Source organism: Schistocerca gregaria, chromosome X (assembly GCF_023897955.1).
Source record: "Schistocerca gregaria isolate iqSchGreg1 chromosome X, iqSchGreg1.2, whole genome shotgun sequence".
Classification (NCBI taxonomy): domain Eukaryota; kingdom Metazoa; phylum Arthropoda; class Insecta; order Orthoptera; family Acrididae; genus Schistocerca; species Schistocerca gregaria.
In genome coordinates this window covers 798,588,386-798,612,990 of record NC_064931.1, presented here as the reverse complement: position 1 = coordinate 798,612,990, position 24,605 = coordinate 798,588,386, and the positions used below count along the sequence as shown (strand labels likewise).

The following is a 24,605-nucleotide window of genomic DNA, read 5'->3' as shown; positions in this document are numbered from 1 at the left end:
TCACTCGTCCTGTGTTGGAACGCTGATACTGAATGATAACTTTCCTCTCCCGATTTGGCTCCTCTCGATTTCTTTCTTTGGGGAGCACTCAAAGGTGCAGTCTATGAAGAAGACCAAACTATGACAGACGACATGTGACGCCGAATTCGCCAGTGCGTGCTCTACCATATCATCCACTGTAATCACATCTGTTCATCGTTCTTTCGAACGGCGATTGCAAATGTTCCTTTCAGTCCATGGTCAACAGTTTGAAAAGATGCTTAAGAAAAGGATAAACTTTCTTTTAAGTACATAATTTATGTTATGTGATTAGGGTGGTTACCAAATCATTGTTAGTAAATTATTTATTTCATTTACGTGTGTACGAAATTGCATTGCAGTATCAAATAGGTCGACTGCGTGTATTGCACGTAGCTGGTAACACCGTCATTACGCGCTTACGTTCAGTATGAAACGACGTTTCGTTAAGAAGAATATTTATTTTGCGGTGTACAGGTGGTCACCAAAATATTTCAATAAAATGGTTAGTCCAACGAATGCATCCCATATGATATAATTTAGAGCAGTGTAGATAGAGACAGTTGTCCGACAGTATGTATTTTACCTCTAAGGAGCACACTGCCAAGTACAGGAAAAGAGAGGTCAAATCTTCCTTCTAAAATTTAGATATTTAATGCAGTAGTTGCTTTTTGCAGCGTATAAGGTCTGTTTATTTTTTAAGAATGAACGGTTGATTCCTTTGTTTCAGTTCACGTAAATCTGGGAGCACTTTGTGATACGCTAGATTCTACTATGTGTCGTATTTTCATATACAGCATTCGTAGTTGAACGTGCGTGTAGATCGTAAGGTGGTTCAAGGGGAAATAAAGTTTTATTCCGGTAGCGCAGGCCTACCTTATGGTATACAAGTACGCAGCCTGGTCCGAGATGTCTGCTTGGCAGTCTTTGCACCGCAAATACCATTTCCGGCCACCGTGCTCTCACATTCTAGGACATTTCTCGAATATTTTTACGACAGGTTTCAACGTCAACAGTAACAAACGCTATATCACTGTAATTGTCTTCTTAAGAGCTGTTGATTACAGTTATAAAGAGTATTCGGTTCCATTTAAAAAGAAGTACTTACTTCAATACTTCAGTTGATACGAACGCTAAAAGCATTTTACTGAAAACTGCGATTCGGTATATATATAAAAGCACCACACACACACACACACACACTTATATATATGCTAGTATTCGAATGCAGCGTTGTATCAAAATTCCAATAAAATCGGTGAAGAATTTTCGGAGAGATATGATCTTGGACAAACGAACATTTACGTTTTTATTTACACAGATAGGATTAAAGTGATCACTTTTTCACCATTTTTTCAGGCTGTCTCTCCCACGTCTGTGAGCATGGCTCAGGAAGGCGAGTTGGACGCCGGATTCTTTTCTTTAGCGCTCGGCGGCCAAGACGTGACGTCCGTCAGCCTCACGCCGATGGACACCAAGGTAGGCAGCAATAACGACCGGCGTAAAGTAAACTCTCTGGCAATCTCCGAGCTCCCTGCAGTGAACGACAAAAATTATGAAATACTTGCAGAAGGTGCTACAGGACAACTTGCAGAAACCTATCTAAACTCATATTACACCGCTATCAGCTGCTGCGAAAATCATACTAATGAATTTGAAGCCATTTTGACTAATTTTCGACCGTTACTGTCTCAAGAAATATGTAAAGTTTCTTTTTTTTTTTAATTACCGCTACCAGTCACAAACTTTGTCAACTATTGTCTTAATTATTTATTTAGCGACATGTTTCCAGGGTTAAACCTCGTCTTCAGGATAAATGGCATTACAAAAACAACTTTACAATAAGGTCATACTGATGTTACATAGTCTTTTCGTTAATGGTGCACTACAGAACTGTTTGTGATCGTGTTTCCAAGTGACTGCTATGTTACTGACAATTTGTGAACAGTGACCAAGAGGTCCACAGAAATGCAAACAACGCAACGCATCACAACGAAACTGCCACCCCAGAAGAACAAAGATGACCACAGCATTTACAAAAAGACTATGTAACATCAGTATGACCTTATTGTAAAGGTGTTTTTTAGTGCCATTTAGCCTGAAGATGAGGTTTAACCCTCGAAACATGTCGCTAAATAAATAAGTAATACAATAGTTGACAAAGTTTGTGACTGGTAGCGGTAATTTAAAAAAAAAACTTTTACATAAATCATATTATGTCTTTTACTATTGTACCATTGACGCACTGGACCTTTTGCGCAAAATTTTGACCTTATGTATTGCGTTGTAAGGTTCAGTAAGCGTTTCTCACATTATGTAGAGTGGAATGAGACATATGCACATGTGTAAACAGATGCTGAGATTGCAAACATTCGGATGTCTGATGATGACAGTCAAAACTGGTAGCATTAATAAAGTTTGCTCACAGCAGTTGACGGTGGTACAATATGATTTTCGATGAATAAAAATGTTTGTCATTAGTCTTTTGCTAGAAAATTATATTTAGTACTAATTTTTTCCTGTAAAAGAATTTTTATTTCACGCTTGTAACTGTGGCAGATCTAGCCACACTATGGCCATATTCAGAAAATACAACAGAAAAGAGTTAATGTCCTCAGTAAAAGCTTAAAAAATTTTCTAGTTCTGCTTACAACTGATATAAGGTAAAATTTAATGTATATGCACATAAGTCATAGACAGGACGTAGTGAACAGAGTATTTAGCTATCATTGTAAATCTGAGCACAAAACCAGGAAATTATATAGCCTGACAAAGCAGTGCCTCACTTTCACTGCCCCTTTGCTCTAGCATACATCCTCTATATGTCAGTAGAGAACCAAGCAATCTTCTGCTTGTTAACAATACAAGGAGGTCAAATTAAATAGATATTTAAAAAAATCCTTAGATTCTATACTGTTAATCTTTAAAGTACATGAGATTTTTCTTGCAATCTTGAAATAATTTAAAATTGGCCAGGTTGGTTACGTCTTTCGACGCAGCCCCTGAAAGGATAGCAAGGAGGTGAAATCTAAGGAGACGGATCTGATTCATCTCCCTTCAACCTATGCTAGTAGTAACACGAAGTTGAGATTACACGTTGTAAAAGAGGAATGAAATATCAACAGCACTGAGGAACAGATTGAAATTTAACACAAAATTAGAAAAAGCATTCGACTGGAGAATTTGAGAAATAGGATATTTATGTTACGAAATGATAGGAACCAGTCAACGTGCAGATGATGTCGGCAGTCCTCTGAGGCACATCGTAGCAGGAAGAGGAGAGACGCCAGTCTATGCGGAATCTTGCCCTTTACCGTCCGAGTTATGCCGTCTCTTTACCTCATATAATAACTGACGTAAACAATTCGCTACCAGAAGTGCAATATATTTTTTATAATGCTTGATGCTTAAAAAGGTTTGGATGAACGTGGATGTTAAATAGTTGTTTACCTGAATAACTTTCACTGTGTTCATTACTGTGTTTCACAGTTTTAAATTCTTGAAGTTACAAAAGATAGATGATTAAATGTGAAAGGTGAATAGGTGTATGTGGAGATGGCTATGAAAGATGAAATCTGTGTATCACGGAGAGGTTCACTGTTGAAATTTCGAAACCGTATGTTCCGAGAAGTGTCGTGAAACGTATTACGAAAGCCGAGCAGTTGTAGGCGCTACAGTCTGGTTCAAATGGCTCTGAGCACTATGCGACTTAACATCTGTAGTCATCAGTCCCCTAGAACTTAGAACTAATTAAACCTAACTGACCTAAGGACATCACACACATCCATACCCGAGGCAGGATTCGAACCTGCAACCGTAGCAGTCCCGCGGTTCCGGACTGAGCGCCTGAACCGCTAGACCTCCGCGGCCGGCGCTACAGTCTGGAACCGCGCCACCGCTACGGTCGCAGATTCGAATCCTGCCTCGGGCATGGATGTCTGTGATGTCCTGAGGTTAGTTAGGTTTAAGTAGTTCTAAGTTCTAGGGGACTGATGACCTCAGATGTTAAGTCACATAGTGCTTAGAGCCTTTTGAACCATTTTGAACCGAAAATCTCAGAGCCATATTACGAGCCATATTACGAAAGGCGTTCAATAAGTACAACAACACATCTTTTCTGAAAGCAGGTTGGTTTTATTCTGGATTCCGATACATTATATTATTTCCCACTCTTTTGGCTACAAAACCCTATTTTTAAACATAATCTTCGTTCAATGCGACGGCCTCACGCCACCTTACTGGGAGGGCCTGTATGTCCACGTAGTACCACTCTACTTGGCGACATCTTGCTGCATTAATAACCTCCCCATCATCCATGTACTACTTCCCGCGGAGTGCATCCTTCATTGGCCCAGCAGATGGAAAATATATGATTCTCATGCCCCATACAAACAATTTTGAAAGGATAACTTATCCGTAAAGTTGAAAGGAAACAGTCGCACCCACAAACATACGTTTATAATTCAGTGCAACAGAAAAGAAATGTATATTGGGCGATTATAATTAAAGTGTAGCTACTCACTTAGGTCCAGTGTGGGCTGTAATTATCGTATGGCAGCGAAACTTGGCACATATTCTAACGCTTTAATGCGGAACAGATTTACACAGGAAAAAATTAGTTCCAATTTTAGCCGTCAGGTGCAAATCTGGTGCTGTGAATGCAAGAAAGACGTATAGAAATGTTTCCATATATAGTGGATGAGGAAAAGGACGAGGGCATAAAAGTCAAACGTGTGAGAAATGCACAATGTTAATTTTGTTACTAACCACTGTGTAAATTTGTTCAATGTGAGCATTGGAGGCGTCGATGAGATACTACACAGAGCCCGATTTGCACCTGGTTGCCAAAATTGGAATTAATTTTTTTCCTGCCTAAATAGGTTTCCCATTAATGTAATAGCATATCTACCAAGTTTTGCTTCCATACTATATTTACTGCCCACTCTGGACCTCGATGAGCAGCTGCACTTTAATTGTAACCACCTGGTATAACAAACAGTTGTCGTCGAAACAGCTCTAGTTCACTTGCCTTGACTGGACCTGGAATCTAGTAGCATGCAAAGAAAACTGTCTTGTTATCAGAGTCTTGCGGAATCGAAATTCAGTGATTGTTTACGATTCACCCCGCGTGGTTGTGGATCGTAATCACAAGATTAAAAAAGATGGCGCGCATGTAATGTGGCGCGCTTCAGTGGCTTAATACAAAGAATGATAGGGTACACAGGGTTAACATTAATCAAAGTGAAAATTTGCAGGTACGAATCCCTGTCTGGAAATGGAGGAAAAATGTCCTACGGACATGTATCTGGAAATGTATCGTTGCCACAGTAGATGGCACTGACGATTGCAAGTTCCTCTGACTACGTGCTGTGTGTTCCTTGTGTATTGCAGGCTGTGTAGTTGACGCAGCATACTATAAACAGCAGAATGGTCCGTTATTCACGTCGGGGAAAAGGCGAGATGGTGTATGCGTACGGCCAAGCAGATGAAAATGGTCGAGGGGTAGCTTGGTTATGCCATAACAGGTACCCTCACAGACACCAACCACATCACACAACATTTCAAGCACTTTTTGGACTTTTGTGTGATCGTGGGTCCTTTCAGACAGACGAAAATACAGAGAGGAGGCAGACTGTGCGTACACCAGATTTGGAGGACCGGGTTCTAAGGATATTGAGACGATCCTAGTATAAGTTCCAAGCAAGTGGCCCGCCAACATGGTGTAAGCCAAAGTACAATTATGCGTACATCGTCCACTCCTTGACACATGTTTATAGGATCTTTTTCCCTCCATTTCCAGTCATAAATCTGTCCCTGCAGGTTTGTTGGTTTTATTAATTTTCACCCTGTATATTACAACAAATCTGACAGAAGCATATTAATAAACACCTAATATTGTAAGTGCACACAACGAAATGATTTTACGACCTTATATAGGTACTCAAACCTATAAGTGCAGATTCACTACAAGCAGCAGGAACATCATATTCTCATCTCACGTTTTCTGAATAAGAACGAGGGTCACTCCAAAAGAAATGCACACTATTTTTGTAAAAATATGGTTTTCATTCTGCTCGTGTGAAAGTTTTACCGTATGTAGATACATCCTTCCCGCTTGTTTTCAAACTTAGTTCAACCTGTTCCCGTGAGTGGCGCCGTCACAGCATGTCTTCAAGATGGGTGCTACACTTGACGTTCGTCAGAAGCAATGTGCTGTCATAGAATTCCTGTGCTGTGAAAACGAGACAGTGGGAAACATCCACAAGAGGTTGAGAAAGGTGTATGGAGATCCTGCTGTCGATCGCAGTACTGTTAGTCGGTGGGCAAGCAGGTTACGTAATGAAAGCGGGCACGGCAATATTGAGCATTGTCCTCGCAGCGGCAGGCCTCGTACTGCACACACTCCAGACAATGTGTAGAGAGTTAACGAATTGGTGACTGCTGACAGACGCTTCACAGTGAACGAATTGTCACTCTACATTGAGATAGGGGAAGGAAGTGTTTGCAGAATAGTGAAAGTGTTGGCGTTAAAAAAGGTTTGTGCCAGGTGGGTTCCCAGCATGTTGACAGTGACTCACAAAGAAACAAGAAAAATGGTATCAAGCGAACTTTTGGAACAGTACGAGAACGGTGGAGATGAATTTCTTGGAAGAATTGTGACAGGTGATGACGAAGAGGCAATCAATAGAGTGGCATCATGCAAATTCACCCAAGAAAAAAAAATCAAAACCACACATACTGCTGGAAAAGTTATGGCTATGGTGGTTTTCGATTCCGAAGGACTCTTGCTTGTGGACATCATGCCAAGTGGAACCACCATAAATTCTGATGCATATGTGACGACACTGAAGAAACTTCAAGCTCGACTGAGTCGTGTTCGACCACATCGACAAAAGCAGAATGTTTTGCTGTTGCACGACAATGCACGGCCACATGTCAGTCATAAAAAATCATGGAAGCAGAACTCGGATGGACAACACTGAAACACCCGCCTTACAGTCCTGATCTGGCTCCATGTGACTATCATCCCTTTAGGAAACTGAAAGACTCTCTTCGTGGGACATGGTTTGAAGATGATAACTCCCTTGTGCACACTGCCAAAGAATGGCTCCAACAGGTTGGTCCAGAATTTTACCGTGCGGGTATACAGGCGCTGGTTGCTAGATGGCGTAAGGCAGTTGAGAGGGATGGAAATTATATGGAGAAATGAAAATATTGCTCCTAGAGGATGTATCTACACACTGTAAAACTTTCAAACTTGTAGAATAAAAGATGGATTAAAAAAAGTGTGCATTCTTTTGGAGTGACCCTCGTAAAAACTGTTTCATACTTCAGGAGAGGAGAGGATAACGTTTGTTGATTTACACCACGATGAAGTTGAAAAATAATGTACGACGTATAACCAGCTTCCAACTCAGTATCAGCAACCTATATGATTCCATTATACAACGTTTAAGCGCTCGACCTGATTCCGACCTGTGGAGTGATCGCAACTACACAACGCAAATTTAACCTCACCACGGTAACTAACCTTCATCACAGCAAGTAAACTGCAATGGCTTCACCCTGTTCTTCATTAACTACAGAAGCTCCACAACAACATGGACCTGCACCAGGCAAAGGCAGCTTTCTCTCCTACTGAACCCAGAACGGAACATAGACATCACTCGAATTGTAATGTAATGGCGAATTCTCTGTCAAGAGAGGAGAACATCATGGACTGCAACCCACGAACGATTCCCATAGGTCGAAAGCAAACTGACTTCCCAAAGACATAAAATTACTTCAGTGAGCAGACAAAGAGCAGTTTGCTGCAGTGCTTGTGTGTCAATTAATCGAAACTGATTATAGCAGACTCATGTAAAGCATTGCATTGATTGTGACATACTAGCTGCTAAGAAATGGGGATAGATATTCTAATTAGATTGCCTGACGAAAAACGATATTTGCGACGTACCAATATTAAGGAATTGGTGGTCGGTCCGTATTTGGGCTATGTATAGATATGTTCAACTTATAGTGTCCAGCCGCGCACATCTGCTTTCATGCCCATTAGCTAAGACATTTACATATTGTGATCCTCTAGCCAAATAGCTAAAGCACTGGAAAGTTAAGCGAAATTTTAAATAAAAAATGACAATAAATGAATATTAATAAATAGCAACAAAAAATATTTTCTGTTGGTAACAAATTGATTTAGACGACATCACAAGTGATTAATTTCCAGAAAAAAATTTTCTCTCTGCACTGATATAAAACTTCTTGGCAGGAGTGTTGGCCTCGCCGGAGAACTTCCGTGAAATTTGGAAGATAGAAGGCGAGGTAATAGCGGAAGTAAAGCTGTGAGGATGGGTCGTGAGTGGTGCTTGGGTAGCTCAATTTGGCAGTCTGTCATCGGCAATGCACGTGGCGGACACGTAACTGTAGTCTGCAGGGAGGCGCAGGTAGCCATTTTTTGTGTTTACCGCTGCCGTCGCTCCTAACGATACATCATGGAGGACAACTACCGAAAAGCGACACTGGCATTCACTTTTTGCTTTGATTTCACCCGTCCCATAGAGCTCGATTGTTAATGATTGCGGCACTACGAAGCGAAGATACCGTCGACCGACATCGTAGGGATGGTTCAAATGGCTCTGAGCACTATGGGACTCAACTGCTGTGGTCATCAGTCCCCTAGAACTTAGAACTACTTAAACCTAACTAACCTAAGGACATCACACACATCCATGCCCGAGGCAGGATTCGAACCTGTGACCGTAGCAGTCGCACGGTTCCGGACTGCGCGCCTAGAACCGCGAGACCACCGCGGCCGGCTCATTGTAGGGATCCACCTTTTCTAGTCAGCTTCCAACTCAGGTAAAAACTGTTAAAGACGTGGCATGTGACAAAATTTTAGGAGAGACCAAGCATGAGCTACTCTTCTTTCGCTCTTGACCACGTTGGGCTCGGTGGAGAACAATCAGAATTTTCTAATTACTGTTCGAACTCCCATACTGTATGGTCATCAAACATGATGCCGAAAACTGGACACAGTTCAGGGCATATCCTGTCCTGAATGGTGTTTAGCAAGTTCGCAACGAACTACGGAGCCATGTACGCTCCTACTTCTGGATCGGGGTCATAATTTTCAATGACGTTCAACCGTGCACGTGATCTGGTTGCAGGGAAGAGGATCACCTATGCTCAAAATGCTGACATATACTGTAGCACTCATTGCAACGACGACAACTCCCAGTGCATTGCGTGACCACTTCGACCGGCAGAATGCATCTCCCTACGATCATTCATACATCATTGCGTTCACTGACAACGAGGAGGCCAACTTACGCCCTTCTCCTCCGGCCCACGACAGGAGTCGCTCAACTCCACGGCCGCTCGAAGCATTCATTAGGTATACAGATGTCTTCAAACCGGGATGTCGCACCTAGTTACTGCTTTCTGATACAAAGAAAAATGTTCGTACTCAAGGATCACCACAGCGACGTAAACGTGACAGTCAGTCACTCACAGGACCTGACGAACTTGCCTCCCCCTCCCAATGACGACGCTGGTAGTGCCCAGCCAGATGACACTCACACCATGTCGTCAGCTGAAGGCCGCTGTGACGGACGTATACGACAGTTGCCTTGGTACCATCGACTATGATGGATCTTTCCTTGTCGAATGCATGGGTGGAGATAGCACTCTCCTCACAGTTGTCACACGACCCCCCTTCTCTCTTTGGGGAAGGCTATATGGATACAGTCCTCACACATGGGTGTGTGGGGCTACGACCCCGAGGACACGCCCGCACCCGACCCAGAGTTGCCACCACCATCCTGCATCAACGCCCAATAAAGTTTCCATTCATAGAGTGGAAAATGAGGTTGTGACGTCTGTAAACACCACACTCCACCGATTCTGACGATGGTAGATCCGCTCCAAGCACCACACACCATACATACAAGTTCCCAGTGCTTAGTACCAATATGGCCAACTACACAGTGAAGTTGGAACCCCTCCACAACATGCTCAGGGCGTCAGAAGTTTACATCGCCCTTCTACAAGAGGTGTGGCTTCCTATAATTCCAACTCTTTACGGATTCGATTTTTTTCCCTCAGTCAGCGGTCACACAGGGTGTGGTGTGGCGCTCTACTTCCTGGAAGGCATCCTTGTTACATATGAGGTTATTCTCCTGTCCAGACAGGGTATGGACCTCAAACTATTTGATACCCTGCCTCATCAATTTATATGCCCCATCAGCCTCCACACACCATCGACAATGAACTACGTTCTATGCAGAAGAAATTTTGTGGGGAAATTGGACCGTTACGTTGTAGGAGGTAATTTCAACTGTGTCCTCCATCCAAAGAACCAGACTCCCGGCAACTCACCACGTCTAGCCTTATGTTCGTTGGTGGGTGACTTTCATCTCATAGACGCATATTAAATCATGCATGGAGACACCCCTGTGACCACATAAGTCATTTATCAAGCCGACTAGATCGGATTTATGTTTCTGCAACTATTCAGGTCAGTGTGTCCTCAGTGAAAACGTGGCCTTCGGCCTTTTCCGATCGTTGCACGTTCATCTGCGCTCTGCACCTGCCGCAACAACCAGTTTGGCGTGGTCGACGTCCCGGGAAGCTCAGTACCTCTCTTTTTAGCGCCTGGTTTGTCTACAATGCATTAATGCCAAACTGATGTTCTGTGCTAGCAACATGTTCCTCAGTACCTCTCGACACTGTTGTGGTGTATCAACTTGCATGCTGCCACCGATCAAGGAGTTCATCCAAAGCGGCAGAGATACAGTGGCGTAGTATCAGGATACTACATACTGTTTTTACACCATCTTACGTGAACTTCTTGTCCTCCCGCCATCGTCCATTGCAAACGCCAACGTATCAAAGACAAACTTTTGTCTCTTAATGCAACAAATTATGAGATGTGGTTGCGCACTAACACCATCAAAATATCACTGACGAGGAACGTCCATCCTTGCTTCATATTACGTCCAGCCCATGTTTTCGATGATGGTCTGTTGTCTTTACCTTCACCACCCAGGATGGCAACTGTGTCTAAACCCGAGCTCCAGTCTTCAGTGATCACCACCAACGATTTTACGATGACGAACTGGCTGTTGTTCCCGACGATATTCTCCAACTTCTGAACAACATCCTTAACAACACGGAGGTGGTATCTTCGGTGATAGTTATCACAGCAGACGAGGTGGCAGACATGATCGCCAAAGGCATGAAGAACAAATTCCCAGGCCCCTATGGTCTCCCAGTTCAATTTTATCGGACCTTCACTAGATTGAAACTTTTACATTTGACCGAGATATTCCAGGAGTTTTTCAATTCTTCCTTCCTGATACCGCCAGATTTCAGATTTCTTCAATGGCATTCTCCTACCAACCTCCAAATCAACCTGGGGAAAGCACTTCATCCACTTTCGCCCTCTCCTGTTACTCACTGCGGACTATAAAATCTACATGCATGTCTTGGTGGCTCACATGCGTGCAGTGTTATCTGCTGTACTTTCTTTGAAAAAGCATCACAAGGTTGGTGTACCACCCTTCAGACGGCCACAGGTGAATGTTGGGATCTTACTGTGCAGGTTGCATCCTGCTGCCCTCCATGTGGCACTGGCGTCAATAGATTACAATAGCGCCTTGGACTAAGTCCGCCACCTCTGTGTAGCAGAACTCATACCTCCCCCCCCCCCCCCCACCCGCACAATTTATAGACGCCATTTTCTGCTTACTTTGGAATGCCATGTCTCTTGTCAAGGTGAATCGACGACTGGCTGCACTGATCCCTGTCAGGTGTTCGGTCAAGCAGGGATGTCTTTTGTCCACTATTTTGCACGCAATCACGCTCAAGCCTCTCATGAAATGCCTCCTACACTGTCTTACAGGACTTACAATGTGTGGTTACACTTTCTCCTGCTGGGTCTATACAGATGACCCCCTGCTTCTTGCACGCTTACACACATAAATACACAAACCCATAGCATGGGTTCAGCATTATAGACTATTGTCAGGTAGTCGCCTCAGTGTTACAAAACTGATTATCATGAACATTCGATGTAGGCTCCAAGACGATGGATCACTACCATTGCCCACTGCGACAACCCTCTCTTACTTGGGCATTGACCTTATTGTCTCCAACCAGCGTGCCATGGTGAAATCATACTACTGGTTGCTTCAGTCCATTTACTACCACATTTTCCACGACCTACTGTACAGCCTGAACCCACTAAAGAAGGTGACTTATGTCAACACATACTTGGCTGCTAAATGGGTCCATGCCGCCCAAGTACTCCGGTACCATCGATCCTGGGATGTCAACTCCAACAGAGCCTTCGGTACTTAGTTTCAGCTGGCATTCACAACTGATACAAGGCCCTCACCCTCTCCCTTACAAAAGGTGGCCTCGATCTTGTCCATTTTCAGACCAGAGCCACTGCATTATATATAAACACCATTTTCAGATGTTTGTGAGAGCCTTTACAATCCATTACACTCTGTGTATTGGAAACCCCCATACCGGACTCACCTGCCCCACCGTTTAACGTGGTGCACATTTCTCCAACACTGGTTGGTTCAAATGGCTCTGAGCACTATGGGACTCAACTTCTACATCTCTACATCTACATCTACATCTACATCCATACTCCGCAAGCCACCTGACGGTGTGTGGCGGAGGGTACCCTGAGTACCTCTATCGGTTCTCCCTTCTATTCCAGTCTCGTATTGTACGTGGAAAGAAGGATTGTCGGTATGCTTCTGTGTGGGCTCTAATCTCTCTGATTTTATCCTCATGGTCTCTTCGCGAGATATACGTAGGAGGGAGCAATATACTGCTTGACTCTTCGGTGAAGGTATGTTCTCGAAACTTTAACAAAAGCCCGTACCGAGCTACTGAGCGTCTCTCCTGCAGAGTCTTCCACTGGAGTTTATCTATCATCTCCGTAACGCTTTCGCAATTACTAAATGATCCTGTAACGAAGCGCGCTTCTCTCCGTTGGATCTTCTCTATCTCCTCTATCAACCCTACCTGGTGCGGATCCCACGCTGCTGAGCAGTATTCAAGCATTGGGCGAACAAGCGTACTGTAACCTACTTCCTTTGTTGTCGGATTTCATTTCCTTAAGATTCTTCCAATGAATCTCAGTCTGGCATCTGCTTTACCGACGATCAACTTTATATGATCATTCCATTTTAAATCACTCCTAATGAGTACTCCCAGATAATTTATGGAATTAACTACTTCCAGTTGCTGACCTGCTATTTTGTAGCTAAATGATAAGGGACCTATCTTTCTATGTATTCGCATCACATTACACTTGTCTACATTGAGATTCAATTGCCATTCCCTGCACCATGCGTCAATTCGCTGCAGATCCTCCTGCATTTCAGTACAATTTTCCATTGTTGCAACCTCTCGATACACCACAGCATCATCCACAAAAAGCCTCAGTGAACTTCCGATGTCATCCACCAGGTCATTTATGTATATTGTGAATAGCAACGGTCCTATGACATTCCCCTGCGGCACACCTGAAATCACTCTTACTTCGGAAGACTTCTCTCCATTGAGAATGACATGCTGCGTTCTGTTATCTAGGAACTCCTCAATCCAATCACACAATTGATCTGATAGTCCGTATGCTCTTACTTTGTTCATTAAACGACTGTGGGGAACTGTGTCAAACGCCTTGCGGAAGTCAAGAAACACGGCATCTACCTGTGAACCCGTGTCTAAGGCCCTCTGAGTCTCGTGGACGAATAGCGAGAGCTGGGTTTCACACGACCGTCTTTTTCGAAACCCATGCTGATTCCTACAGAGTAGATTTCTAGTCTCCAGAAAAGACATTATACTCGAACATAATACGTGTTCCAAAATTCTACAACTGATCGACGTTAGAGATATAGGTCTATAGTTCTGCACATCTGTTTGACGTCCCTTCTTGAAAACGGGGATGACCTGTGCCCTTTTCCAATCCTTTGGAACGCTTCGCTCTTCTAGAGACCTACGGTACACCGCTGCAAGAAGGGGGGCAAGTTCCTTCGCGTACTCTGTGTAAAATCGAACTGGTATTCCATCAGGACCAGCGGCCTTTCCTCTTTTGAGCGATTTTAATTGTTTCTCTATCCCTCTGTCGTCTATTTCGATATCTACCATTTTGTCAACTGTGCGACAATCTAGAGAAGGAACTACAGTGCAGTCTTCCTCTGTGAAACAGCTTTGGAAGAAGACATTTAGTAATTCGGCCTTTAGTCTGTCATCCTCTGTTTCAGTACCATTTTGGTCACAGAGTGTCTGGACATTTTGTTTTGATCCACCTACCGCTTTGACATAGGACCAAAATTTCTTAGGATTTTCTGCCAAGTCAGTACATAGAACTTTACTTTCGAATTCATTGAAAGCCTCTCGCATAGCCCTCCTCACACTGCATTTCGCTTCGCGTAATTTTTGTTTATCTGCAAGGCTTTGGCTATGTTTATGTTTGCTGTGAAGTTCCCTTTGCTTCCGCAGCAGTTTTCTAACTCGGTTGTTGTACCACGGTGGCTCTTTCCCATCTCTTACGATCCTGCTTGGCACATACTCAACTAACGCATATTGTACCATGGTTTTGAACTTTGTCCACTGATCCTCAACACTGTCTGTACTTGAGACAAAACTTTTGTGTTGAGCCACCAAGTACTCTGAAATCTGCTTTTTGTCACTTTTGCTAAACAGAAAAATCTTCCTACCTTTTTTAATATTTCTATTTACGGCTGAAATCATCGATGCAGTAACCGCTTTATGATCGCTGATTCCCTGTTCTGCATTAACTGATTCAAATAGTTCGGGTCTGTTTGTCACCAGAAGGTCTAATATGTTATCGCCACGAGTCGGTTTTCTGTTTAACTGCTCAAGGTAGTTTTCAGATAAAGCACTTAAAAATATTTCACTAGATTCTTTGTCCCTGCCACCCGTTATGAACGTCTGAGTCTCCCAGTCTATATCCGGCAAATTAAAATCTCCACCCAGAACTATAACATGGTGGGGATATCTACTCGAAATATTTTCCAAATTATTCTTCAGGTGCTGAGCCACAACAGCTGCTGAGCCCGGGGGCCTATAGAGACATCCAATTACCATGTCTGAGCCTGCTTTAACCGTGACCTTCACCCAAATCATTTCACAATTCGAATCTCCGCCAATTTCCTTCGATACTATTGCACTTCTTATCGCTATAAACACGCCTCCCCCTTCACTGTCCAGCCTATCTCTGCGGTATACATTCCAATCCGAGTTTAGCATTTCATTACTGTTTACGTCTGGTTTCAGCCAACTTTCTGTTCCTAGTACTATATGGGCGTTGTGACCGTTTATTAATGAGAGCAGTTCTGGGACCTTTCTATAGACGCTCCTGCAGTTTACTATAAGCACATTAATATTGTTATTCCTTGTTGCATTTTGCCTACTGCCTTGCCGCGTCTCAGGAGGCGTCTTGTCGGGCCTAGGGAGGGAATTCTCTAACCTAAAAAAACCCCATGTGCACTCCACACGTACTCCGCTACCCTCGTAGCCGCTTCCGGCGTGTAGTGCACGCCTGACCTATTCAGGGGGACCCTACATTTCTCCACCCGAGGTCATTAGTCCCCTAGAACTTAGAACTAGTTAAATCTGACTAACCTAAGGACATCACACACATCCATGCCCGAGGCAGAATTCGAACCTGCGACCGTAGCGGTCTCGCGGTTCCAGACTGCAGCGCCTAGAACCACACGGCCACTTCGACCGGCTCTCCAACACTGTCTCATATTTCCACGTATCATGTCGAACTTACTTGCATACACAATAGTCTTCTGACAATGCACCTACTGTGAGCGAAACATTTTTGTAAGTTGTTGTTCATTCACCACCCTCTGCAACATGTTGGAGGCACAAAGCCCAGTGGAAGACTGTTCATGTACCTTTCCTTCTATCTGACATCAGGGCGTTTTGGTACCCCACTGTCAATGGAAAGTTGCACATTAACCAATGACTACACTGTATTGGTCTGGCTGCGTCACCACTTTGCGCAAGTTGTTTATGTGAGGACACTCACGAGCACCACCTTGCATCCACTGTGAAATGCGAAGGCTGGTTCCTAACACATTATTGACCTAATACATCTACATCCAGCCAGCAATGGTCTATCCCTATGGCCTACTCCATCCACACACTTCTTATTTGCCCTTGGCTAAGCACCATGCTATCACATAGTTCTAAGGTCAGGCGATCACCTACGTTTCCCGCGATCCCTAACACTCGATTTTTGGTGGCATACATTGAAAGCTTACAGTACGCTCGAACGTTTCTCCACATATCGCTGGACCTTTGCCAACTATTTGCGCAGCATGATCAACATCCCTCGCCGTCGTCGCGAGTTGAGGGGAAGGGGGCATGGTACCCAACCGTCCTACTTTCTTTACATGTGTACGATCATTTGCAGAATGGTGTGGTGTGACAAAATCTCCAGGCCAGCGACCTGTACGTGTGCATGGGGAATTGCATGGTCAACTGTTTATGATTTTCATTTTTTTTTTTGGATTTAAAATTTGGTTCATGTGTTTGTCTGCCAGTGATGGTGCGTGCCTCGCCTCATACAGCTCTCCCCCACTCCAACTAGGAATGGCCTGATGCCTTGTGAAAATTACATATATCACTGATAAGTAATAATTCCAGTTAACAATGTGTGATCGGGAAGATAATATCACCATCTTGAAACATCAGGTTCCAGATAAACAATCCACATAATGTGAGCATCTTCAGTGTTCTTGGATATATATATATATATATATATATATATATATATATATATATATATATATATATATATATACTGTGCGTGTATGGTTTAACTCATTTTATCTTTTTACTTCCAGATGATGTTGAGGACTATCCCCTAATGAAGGCATCTCAATCCATTTTCAATACCTCTTTCACCCTAAATTCAAATGGAAGTTTAGATGTCAGCATTGGAATGTTCTTTGATTGTGAAGTCAATCTGACAGTGATTTTTGAAATCCCACTATACTGTGGTACGAAAGTAACATTACTTCTATGGAGTACTATTGACTGTGTGATAACTCAATAGATACTGAAGGCAAGTTTACTCAAAACACTCAAACAACAGTCACTGTATGAGCAGGAGATCAGTGCTGGTGACTTCCCACAAAGAATTAAAATTTTTAATGAAAAGGCATCGACTCACGTGCATTAACTTACCTTCAAGAATTTAATGTAAAGCAGTTTTGTCATACAGCACGCACTCAACCAGAGACTGAGCTAGCAGTCTTACGGCCATAGCTTATGCGAAACGTTGTGGACTAATTTAGAGGAATTGTGATCGCAGACTACGACTCCCACGAAAGAAGATATAGCTCAATATTTCGATGTGTGTTACACTTAAATACGTGGAAATATGTATGAGTTTTATATATGCTTGGCTGTCTATAGAAGTAAATTAAGCTTGTGTATGGAATCTGTGTTCTTTTTGCTATATAAATTCCTGTATGATAGTGTAGTCACGTAGTATTCAATATGAGAATATGGACGAAACATTCTCGTCACAAGGAATTCGTTGTAACTGATTGGTCTGAGAATATTTCATAAAAACAATGGGTCACTACTACCAGGCAGTATCAGGTCGAATATCAATGGGCCACATGACTGAAGCAAGAAAAAAGTTCGGATGTCCCTTCTAATGCTTCCAGATGATGTTCACTTCAAGAATATAGCTACACGTATTTGTTCACCAATCCACTTTCAACCTGTTTCTGAGGTGTTATTATCTCGAACACTTCGCGGGAAAAGTAAACACTTAAATGATTTCGTGCGAGCTCTGATTTCTCTTACCTTATTATGACGATAATCTCTCCCTGTGAAGGCGGACACCAAACAAATATTTTCACACTGTTAGGAGCAAGCTGGTGATTGAAATTGCTTGAGTACTCCAGAATAGGGTGGAAAAGCTTAGTGTAACCAGTCTCTTTAGTAGACATGTTGCATTTTCTAAGTATTCTGCCAATAAATCTTAGTGCTTAGTTTGCTTTCTCCACAACATTATCTATGTGATCGTTCCAACTTAAATTATTCGTAACTATAATCCGTAAGTATTAAGTAGAAGTTACAGTCTTTAGATTTATGTGGTGGATCGTGTACCCGAAATTTAGTGCATTTCTTTTGGTAATCATGTGTATGACTTCACACTATTCATTATTTAGAGTCAATTACTAATTTTTGCTCCCTACAGATGTCTTGTCTAACAGATTTTGTAATTATTTTTGTTCATCTGATGACTTTACGAGACAGTAAACGGCAGTATCATCTGCAAACAACATAAGATCGCTGCTCATATTGTCACTTAAATCGTTTATATAGAGCAGGAACAGCAAGCGACCTGTAACGCTTGTCTGGGGAACGCCAAAATTACTTCTGTTTTACTTGATGACTTTCTGTCATGAATCGAGTAACACAACTGAGATGATTGTCCGTGGCATGCAATCTGATTTGAAGTCGCATGTGAGAAACGGTGTCAAAAGCCTTCTGGATATCTAAGAACACTAAATGGATTTGACATCCAATGTCGATAGCATTCATTGCTTCGTGGGAATAAAGAGATAGTCGTGTTTCGCAAAAAGGACATTTTCAGAATCCTTGTTGGCTGTTTGTCGCTAAATCGTTTTCTTTGAGATGATTCATAACGTTCGAACACAGTACACGTTCCAAAATCCTAATGCAAATCGATGCTAGTGATATGGGTCTTTAATCCAGCAGATTACTCCTCTTTCATTTCTTTGGTATTGGTGTGAGTGATGCAACATCCCAGTGTTTAGCTACGAATATTTCGACGAGAGAGCTGTTCTATATGATAGCTAATTTTGGAGCTATTGTATCACAAATTCTGAAAGGAACCTGAATAGTATACAGTCTGGGCCGCCGGCCTTACCTTTATTACATGATTTAAGCTGTTTCGGTACACCTACTTCTAAATTAATCATATGGGAATTTCTCGTTTCGAATTCAGGAATATTTACTTCTTCTTCTTTGGTGAAAGAATTTAGGAAAACCGTGTTTAGTAACTCTGCTTTAGTGGCACTGTCATCAGAAACATCGTCATTGTTATCATGCAACGAAGTTATTGATTGCGTCTTTCCACTGGTGCACTTTACGTACGGCCAGAATCTCTTTGGGTCTTCAGATTTCGAGACAGAGTTAGAAGCATCTCGCATTGAAGTTCGCGCTATTTTTCGAGCTTCTATAAAACTTCGCCAATCTTTGGGATTTTGTGTTCCTTTACTTTGGCACGCATTTTTCGTTATTCTGCGACAGTGTTATGTCCTGTTTTGTGTACCAGGGGGATCAGTACCATCTCATTAATTTATTTGGTATATGTCTGTCGATTGCTGCCGATACTATTTCCTTAAATTTAAACCATATCTGGTCTACACTTTCATAGTCAGATTGGAAGGAGTGGAGACTATCTCTTAGGAAGGCGCCAAGCGAATTTTTATCTTCTCTTATAAATATATGTATTTTGCGTTTATTTTTGATGGGTTTCGATGTTACAGTATTCAGTTTCGCTACAACGGCATTTTGGTTACTAATCTCTGTATCCGTCTTTATACTCTCTATTTTCTTAGGCTTATTTGTTGCTAAGGGGTCAAGTATGTCTTCGCAATCATTTACACTTCGAATGGGCTTCTGGAGTAATTGTTCAAAATAATTTTCTGAGAAAGCATTCAACACAATTTTGTACGACGTTTTATGCCTACCACCGACTATAAACAGGTATTTTCGCTAACATATCGAGAGTAGATTAAAGTCACCACCAACTATAATTGTGTGAGCGGTGTACCTATTTGAAATGAGACTCAAGTTTTCTTTGAACTGTTCAGCAACTGTATCATCTGACTTGGGGGTCGGTAACAGGGACCAATTATTGATTTATTCCGGGCGTTAAACATAACTTCTGGCCTCACTAACAGGAACTATTTACTTCAATTTCACTACAAAGTTAACTATTTCTGACAGCAATAAACCTTCCACCAACTACTGTATTTAATTTATCCTTCCTAAATACAGTTAGATCCTTTTCAAAAATTTAAGCTGAGCTTATTTCCGGCCTTAGCTACGTTTTCGTACTGTAACCAGCCGAGCTTCAGTGCTTTGTATTGGGGCTTGGTGCTCCGGTTATTTCCCAACACAGATTTGACAATTTACAACCACAATACCGAATGTTGCTAGGTCTGCCTTCCCATGTTTGCCCCACACCCTCTTAGACTAACGCCCTTTCTGTAGCTTTCCGAGATCTTCTAACCTAAGAAAACCACACAGTCCCTCCGCACTGTCCCCACCACCCATGTAGCCGCTTCCTGTGAGTAGTGAACCGTTGACCTGTTAATTGGAACTTGAAAACCCACCATCCTATGGCGCAAGTCGGAGAATCTTCCGCCTACACGTTCGCAGAACCAGCTCTGAGCTACCAGAAATCCCAGCCTCTGTGAATGCCTAGACCTTATGGGCTCAGAGGCTTTCTCTGGAACAGTGCGAGCGACCCCATCTGGCTGAGGGACTTCGTCATCCACGGATAGCATCCAAAACTTGTTCATCAGACGAATGGGGCAGGCCATCCAATCGACCCCTTGAGGAGTCTTTTGCTTCCTGCCACACCTTGGAACGACCTTCCACTCGCCAGTAATGAGAGGTCATATTCAGTGTGGGCAGTATCCAGAGCCACATTAGTGGACCAATCAGGTCACACGTGAGACATGCTGGATGTTCGTCAGATTCCCACTCCTGGACCGCCACAGTGATGCCCGTTGGCAGCAGACTCAAGCTGTGTGGCCAAAGCTAACACCGCCTGGAACTATGAGCAAAGGGGCACCAGCTAAGCTCACATCTGGAAACAATAATCACAGTTCCTATCCATACTAAAACGGTGGAAGTATACTCTAGACACACAATCTACTGTGTGTATTGAAATAAACTAACCACACAGATAACTGAAAATTAGACGTTTCTGTTTGGAGCTCGGAAACATGTATAAAAATGAACGGCGAACTGGTCTTACCTGCTGCAGGAACGCAAGGTGCTGCCTCACTGACGGTCTAAGCGACACTGAGGCTACTTGAGAAAAAACATTGAGGAGATGATGATATTACATATAAGACTCTCACCCAAAGTGATGATGACTCGCCACCTGTAAGAGTAAAACCTAATACGCTATTCATAATGGATAGTGTAATAGTGGGAAATCAGGCTAAAATGCGCAAATACTTTTGTTTCAGCGTCCATACAGCTCTCGACATTTTCTGCCTAAGCTAGACATATTCTAGGATCTCAGAGCAACTAATATGAGATAATGCAAACTTTATTATAGCCTTCAAACAGGATAATATAAATTTAAGACACATTTGTCAGGCACATGTAGGACCCGACATGACATATGACAAATTTACAACTTTATGAAGAAATTGATGGAATAATTCATAGTATAGGTTATTAGTTATCGATGAAATGAGACAGTTGAATGATGGTCGATACTGGTTGAACTTCTAAGAGTCTTTTGAAAGATGATGACAAGTTATATATATTGGAACGTCGGAATAATTTAATCATTACACTTAACAGCATGGACAAGTTCGCGCAATCATCCATGCACAACCAGTCTAAGAGGGGAAGACAGAATATTTGATTGTACGAGAATGAAGCACACACTTCCTACATCACGATCATAGTATAGAAACATTTACTGTTACAAGATCTTGGAACAATGAAAGTATCTATACTGCGGTCATGGCGTTTGAAGTGTGCCCTTCATTTCCAACCACAGCATGTGTACCTTACACTTTGTTTGTACTCTCAAGTGAAAATTCACCCACTCAGTGATATATTTCATGCACTCAACAAAAGTATCAAGTAATTAAATACTTATTCTCAAACCATTTCACTGCGATATTTTTTTTCTGTTTCCAAGTGAATACTAACTTTGATTGTTTCATCATTACGACCTTCAGCCTGATTTTTCGACCGATGTAAACTCAGTGCTAAACATGAATTTTCATAAACTATTTTAGTGATTAACTTTCATCCAACGGAGACATATTTTGGTTTTTGTACTTTTAAAAAAACTGTTCTACACTGTTTACCTGGGCTGTGTGCTCATTTGCGCCTCAACCGGCTCAAGACGTAACACGTACATTTCAACTTCAAAATCGGACTTTAACTGTTTACAAAATGCAGAAAGGTTTATAGATAAATCAACATCAGTAGAGGAGTACAAGCGATTTCGTGAATACATACCTCTCAAAATGCTTATGGAGTACTTCGAGGAAATGAGGAAGGTTCTAGTTAATGTGAAACAGTATTTTAGTAAGAAGTGAAACAGACGGTAATGCATATAGACAAGGTGCCAGTGGAGAAGAGTACAAGAATTTCCTCAAGAAATTAAATTGGAAAGTTCCTATTGTCTCTGTAACCGATGATAACTTCGGAAACTTTTAAAAATACTTTGATCTCGGATACAACTCTCATTAAATTTCAGATCGTTGGAGCTGTTAGAATATCGTCTGCTTCCAAACTAATCTAGACAGTCATGGACTATCAAGGCATCATTTCAATTAGGACCACTCGATATATCATCCTTGCGTTCCAAACCGATAGAAAAACGAACCTCACATGTGATTCGAGTGAAATCGACAGGTCACCACAAATTTTTCAATAAGCGTTGATCTAACTAAACTTTTCAGAGATATCAAGTGCCTCAAAACGCGTAGAAGTGCGTTATGGTTGAGTTTATATTATCATGGATTCAAATGGGATGAAGACGCAATGAATTTTGAAGTTATAGCGATATTACTTCGAAATATTGGTCATACAGACTCAACTGTTTATGTGAAGTTTGTAGAAGTTAGAAGTCTTCATGGATCCGTGAGGTTTATAAGAAAGCTGCCGTTAGAGATCTAGAAATATATGCATGTCTTTCAAAGCATCTCCTCAGAATGATGAAGATGAACAGTAATAGTTTTGTATCTGCATTAGATAACGAAAAAGTACTATATATAGGATAATAAACAAATGATTTAAAAACTATCTCTCATGTCTTCTTATTTCGCAAACGCGCCTCTAGCACTCGACCCTAAGGACCACTGCAACATGGGCCTGCTCTTGATGGATGCTGGAAAGCTAATGGTTGAAATCTACTCCCACCACCGCTCCATCGGCGGCGCCTGTGTAAGATGGTCCAGCAGGCTCATTTTGTCATCAGGGCACTCCTATTCTTCGCAGGTGACTTTTGTACCAACCTTAGCATCCATCATTAAGCTGTCAGGCAGTGACAGTGTTAGCAGCAGCAGCAATAAATGCCCTCGTTTCGAAGTGGAGATCAATGATGACAGTGTTTCAACGAACCTCCTTGATGATGAGACGTTTGCTTCTTTAGTTCAATGTGTTGCAGAAAACAAGAACCTTGATCGTAAGTGCCATTCATTTTCTATATGTGGTGGTGTATTTTCGATACTTATTGACTGCTATGTTGTTTTGAGGTTGATGAATGATTATACATTAAGAGTACCTTCTGAGTACACCAATAATGGAGCCTGATTTGATTGATGGAGAATCCTGAAAATGATGGTAGCCTGCAATGAAGTGCCGCACTATAATGTGCTGCGAGTTCACTCTCCCGCCTAAAGAGAATGTCTCAAAAAATGTCTTCATACGTAAGCGAGGTGACAATGATGATTTAACTCCGAAGGCGAAAAAGACCTAAGTTGCTGAATTTCAACAAAGAGATTTGGGTGAAGCTCTCCGTAGAGACCAGCGCAGGAGTGTTCACGTACATGTGTGTAATCCAAAAAGTGGGAGGTCTTTGTAAGTAGGATAACTCTGCTGGTACGGGAACAGAAAAGTCAACACATTCCGATGTCATATTGCAGCCAGGGCAATTGTGCAGGTCATATGCAAGGTCACTGGCGACACATGTCAAGATCACGCCACTCCCAAGAGGAGGGAGTGGAGGTGATGGGAGAGGGGGAGGAGGGGAAATGGAGTGGGAGGTCGGAAGATTGTGGAATGGCTACGTGATCGCGCTGTCTGCCAATTGCTGTGGGGCCCGGAGCAGTGATATCTCAGCCAATGACGTTTAAGCTCAACCTCCACCCTTTGATTAATTTTTATTTTTATAATGCGATTGTGTGAGCGCTGTCATTTTCTCTCTGAACTTCATGTTGGGAGAACGAAGGAGCCCGCCTCCTTTCAGGCAGTATGCTCTCCATTCTAGCTAGTTCGGTGCTGTATAGTGAGGGGATTATAATTCCATTATTCACTGTAATAAGAAACACAGTAAGAAATGGCGGGGTAAGATACTCTGCCAATATAAAATAACGATGTCATAGCATAGTCCACAAAAACACAAAATATTAGTAAACAGAGAATCCTGGTGTCAGGCGTTTGCTCTGAATTGTTCATAAAAATGTTACTATGACAGTATAGCCCCAGCCTCGTCAAAGTATCTGAACTGCGTAAAGAATTGCACTAATAACATATAGTTACAGTTTTCTTTC

The 24,605-nt window shown here is 42.3% G+C and overlaps 1 protein-coding gene across 1 annotated transcript in view; it reads left to right on the top strand.

Annotated features, from left to right (window-relative positions):
* Positions 1 to 24,605, top strand: part of LOC126298950 (uncharacterized) — a 270,674-nt gene that overhangs the window by 114,470 nt on the left and 131,599 nt on the right. Inside the window, exon 3 of the mRNA XM_049990554.1 lies at positions 1,378 to 1,497. Within this exon, the coding sequence (XP_049846511.1) occupies positions 1,402 to 1,497 (96 nt within the window). The 5' untranslated portion in view covers positions 1,378 to 1,401. The remainder of the gene's footprint in view (positions 1 to 1,377; positions 1,498 to 24,605) is intronic.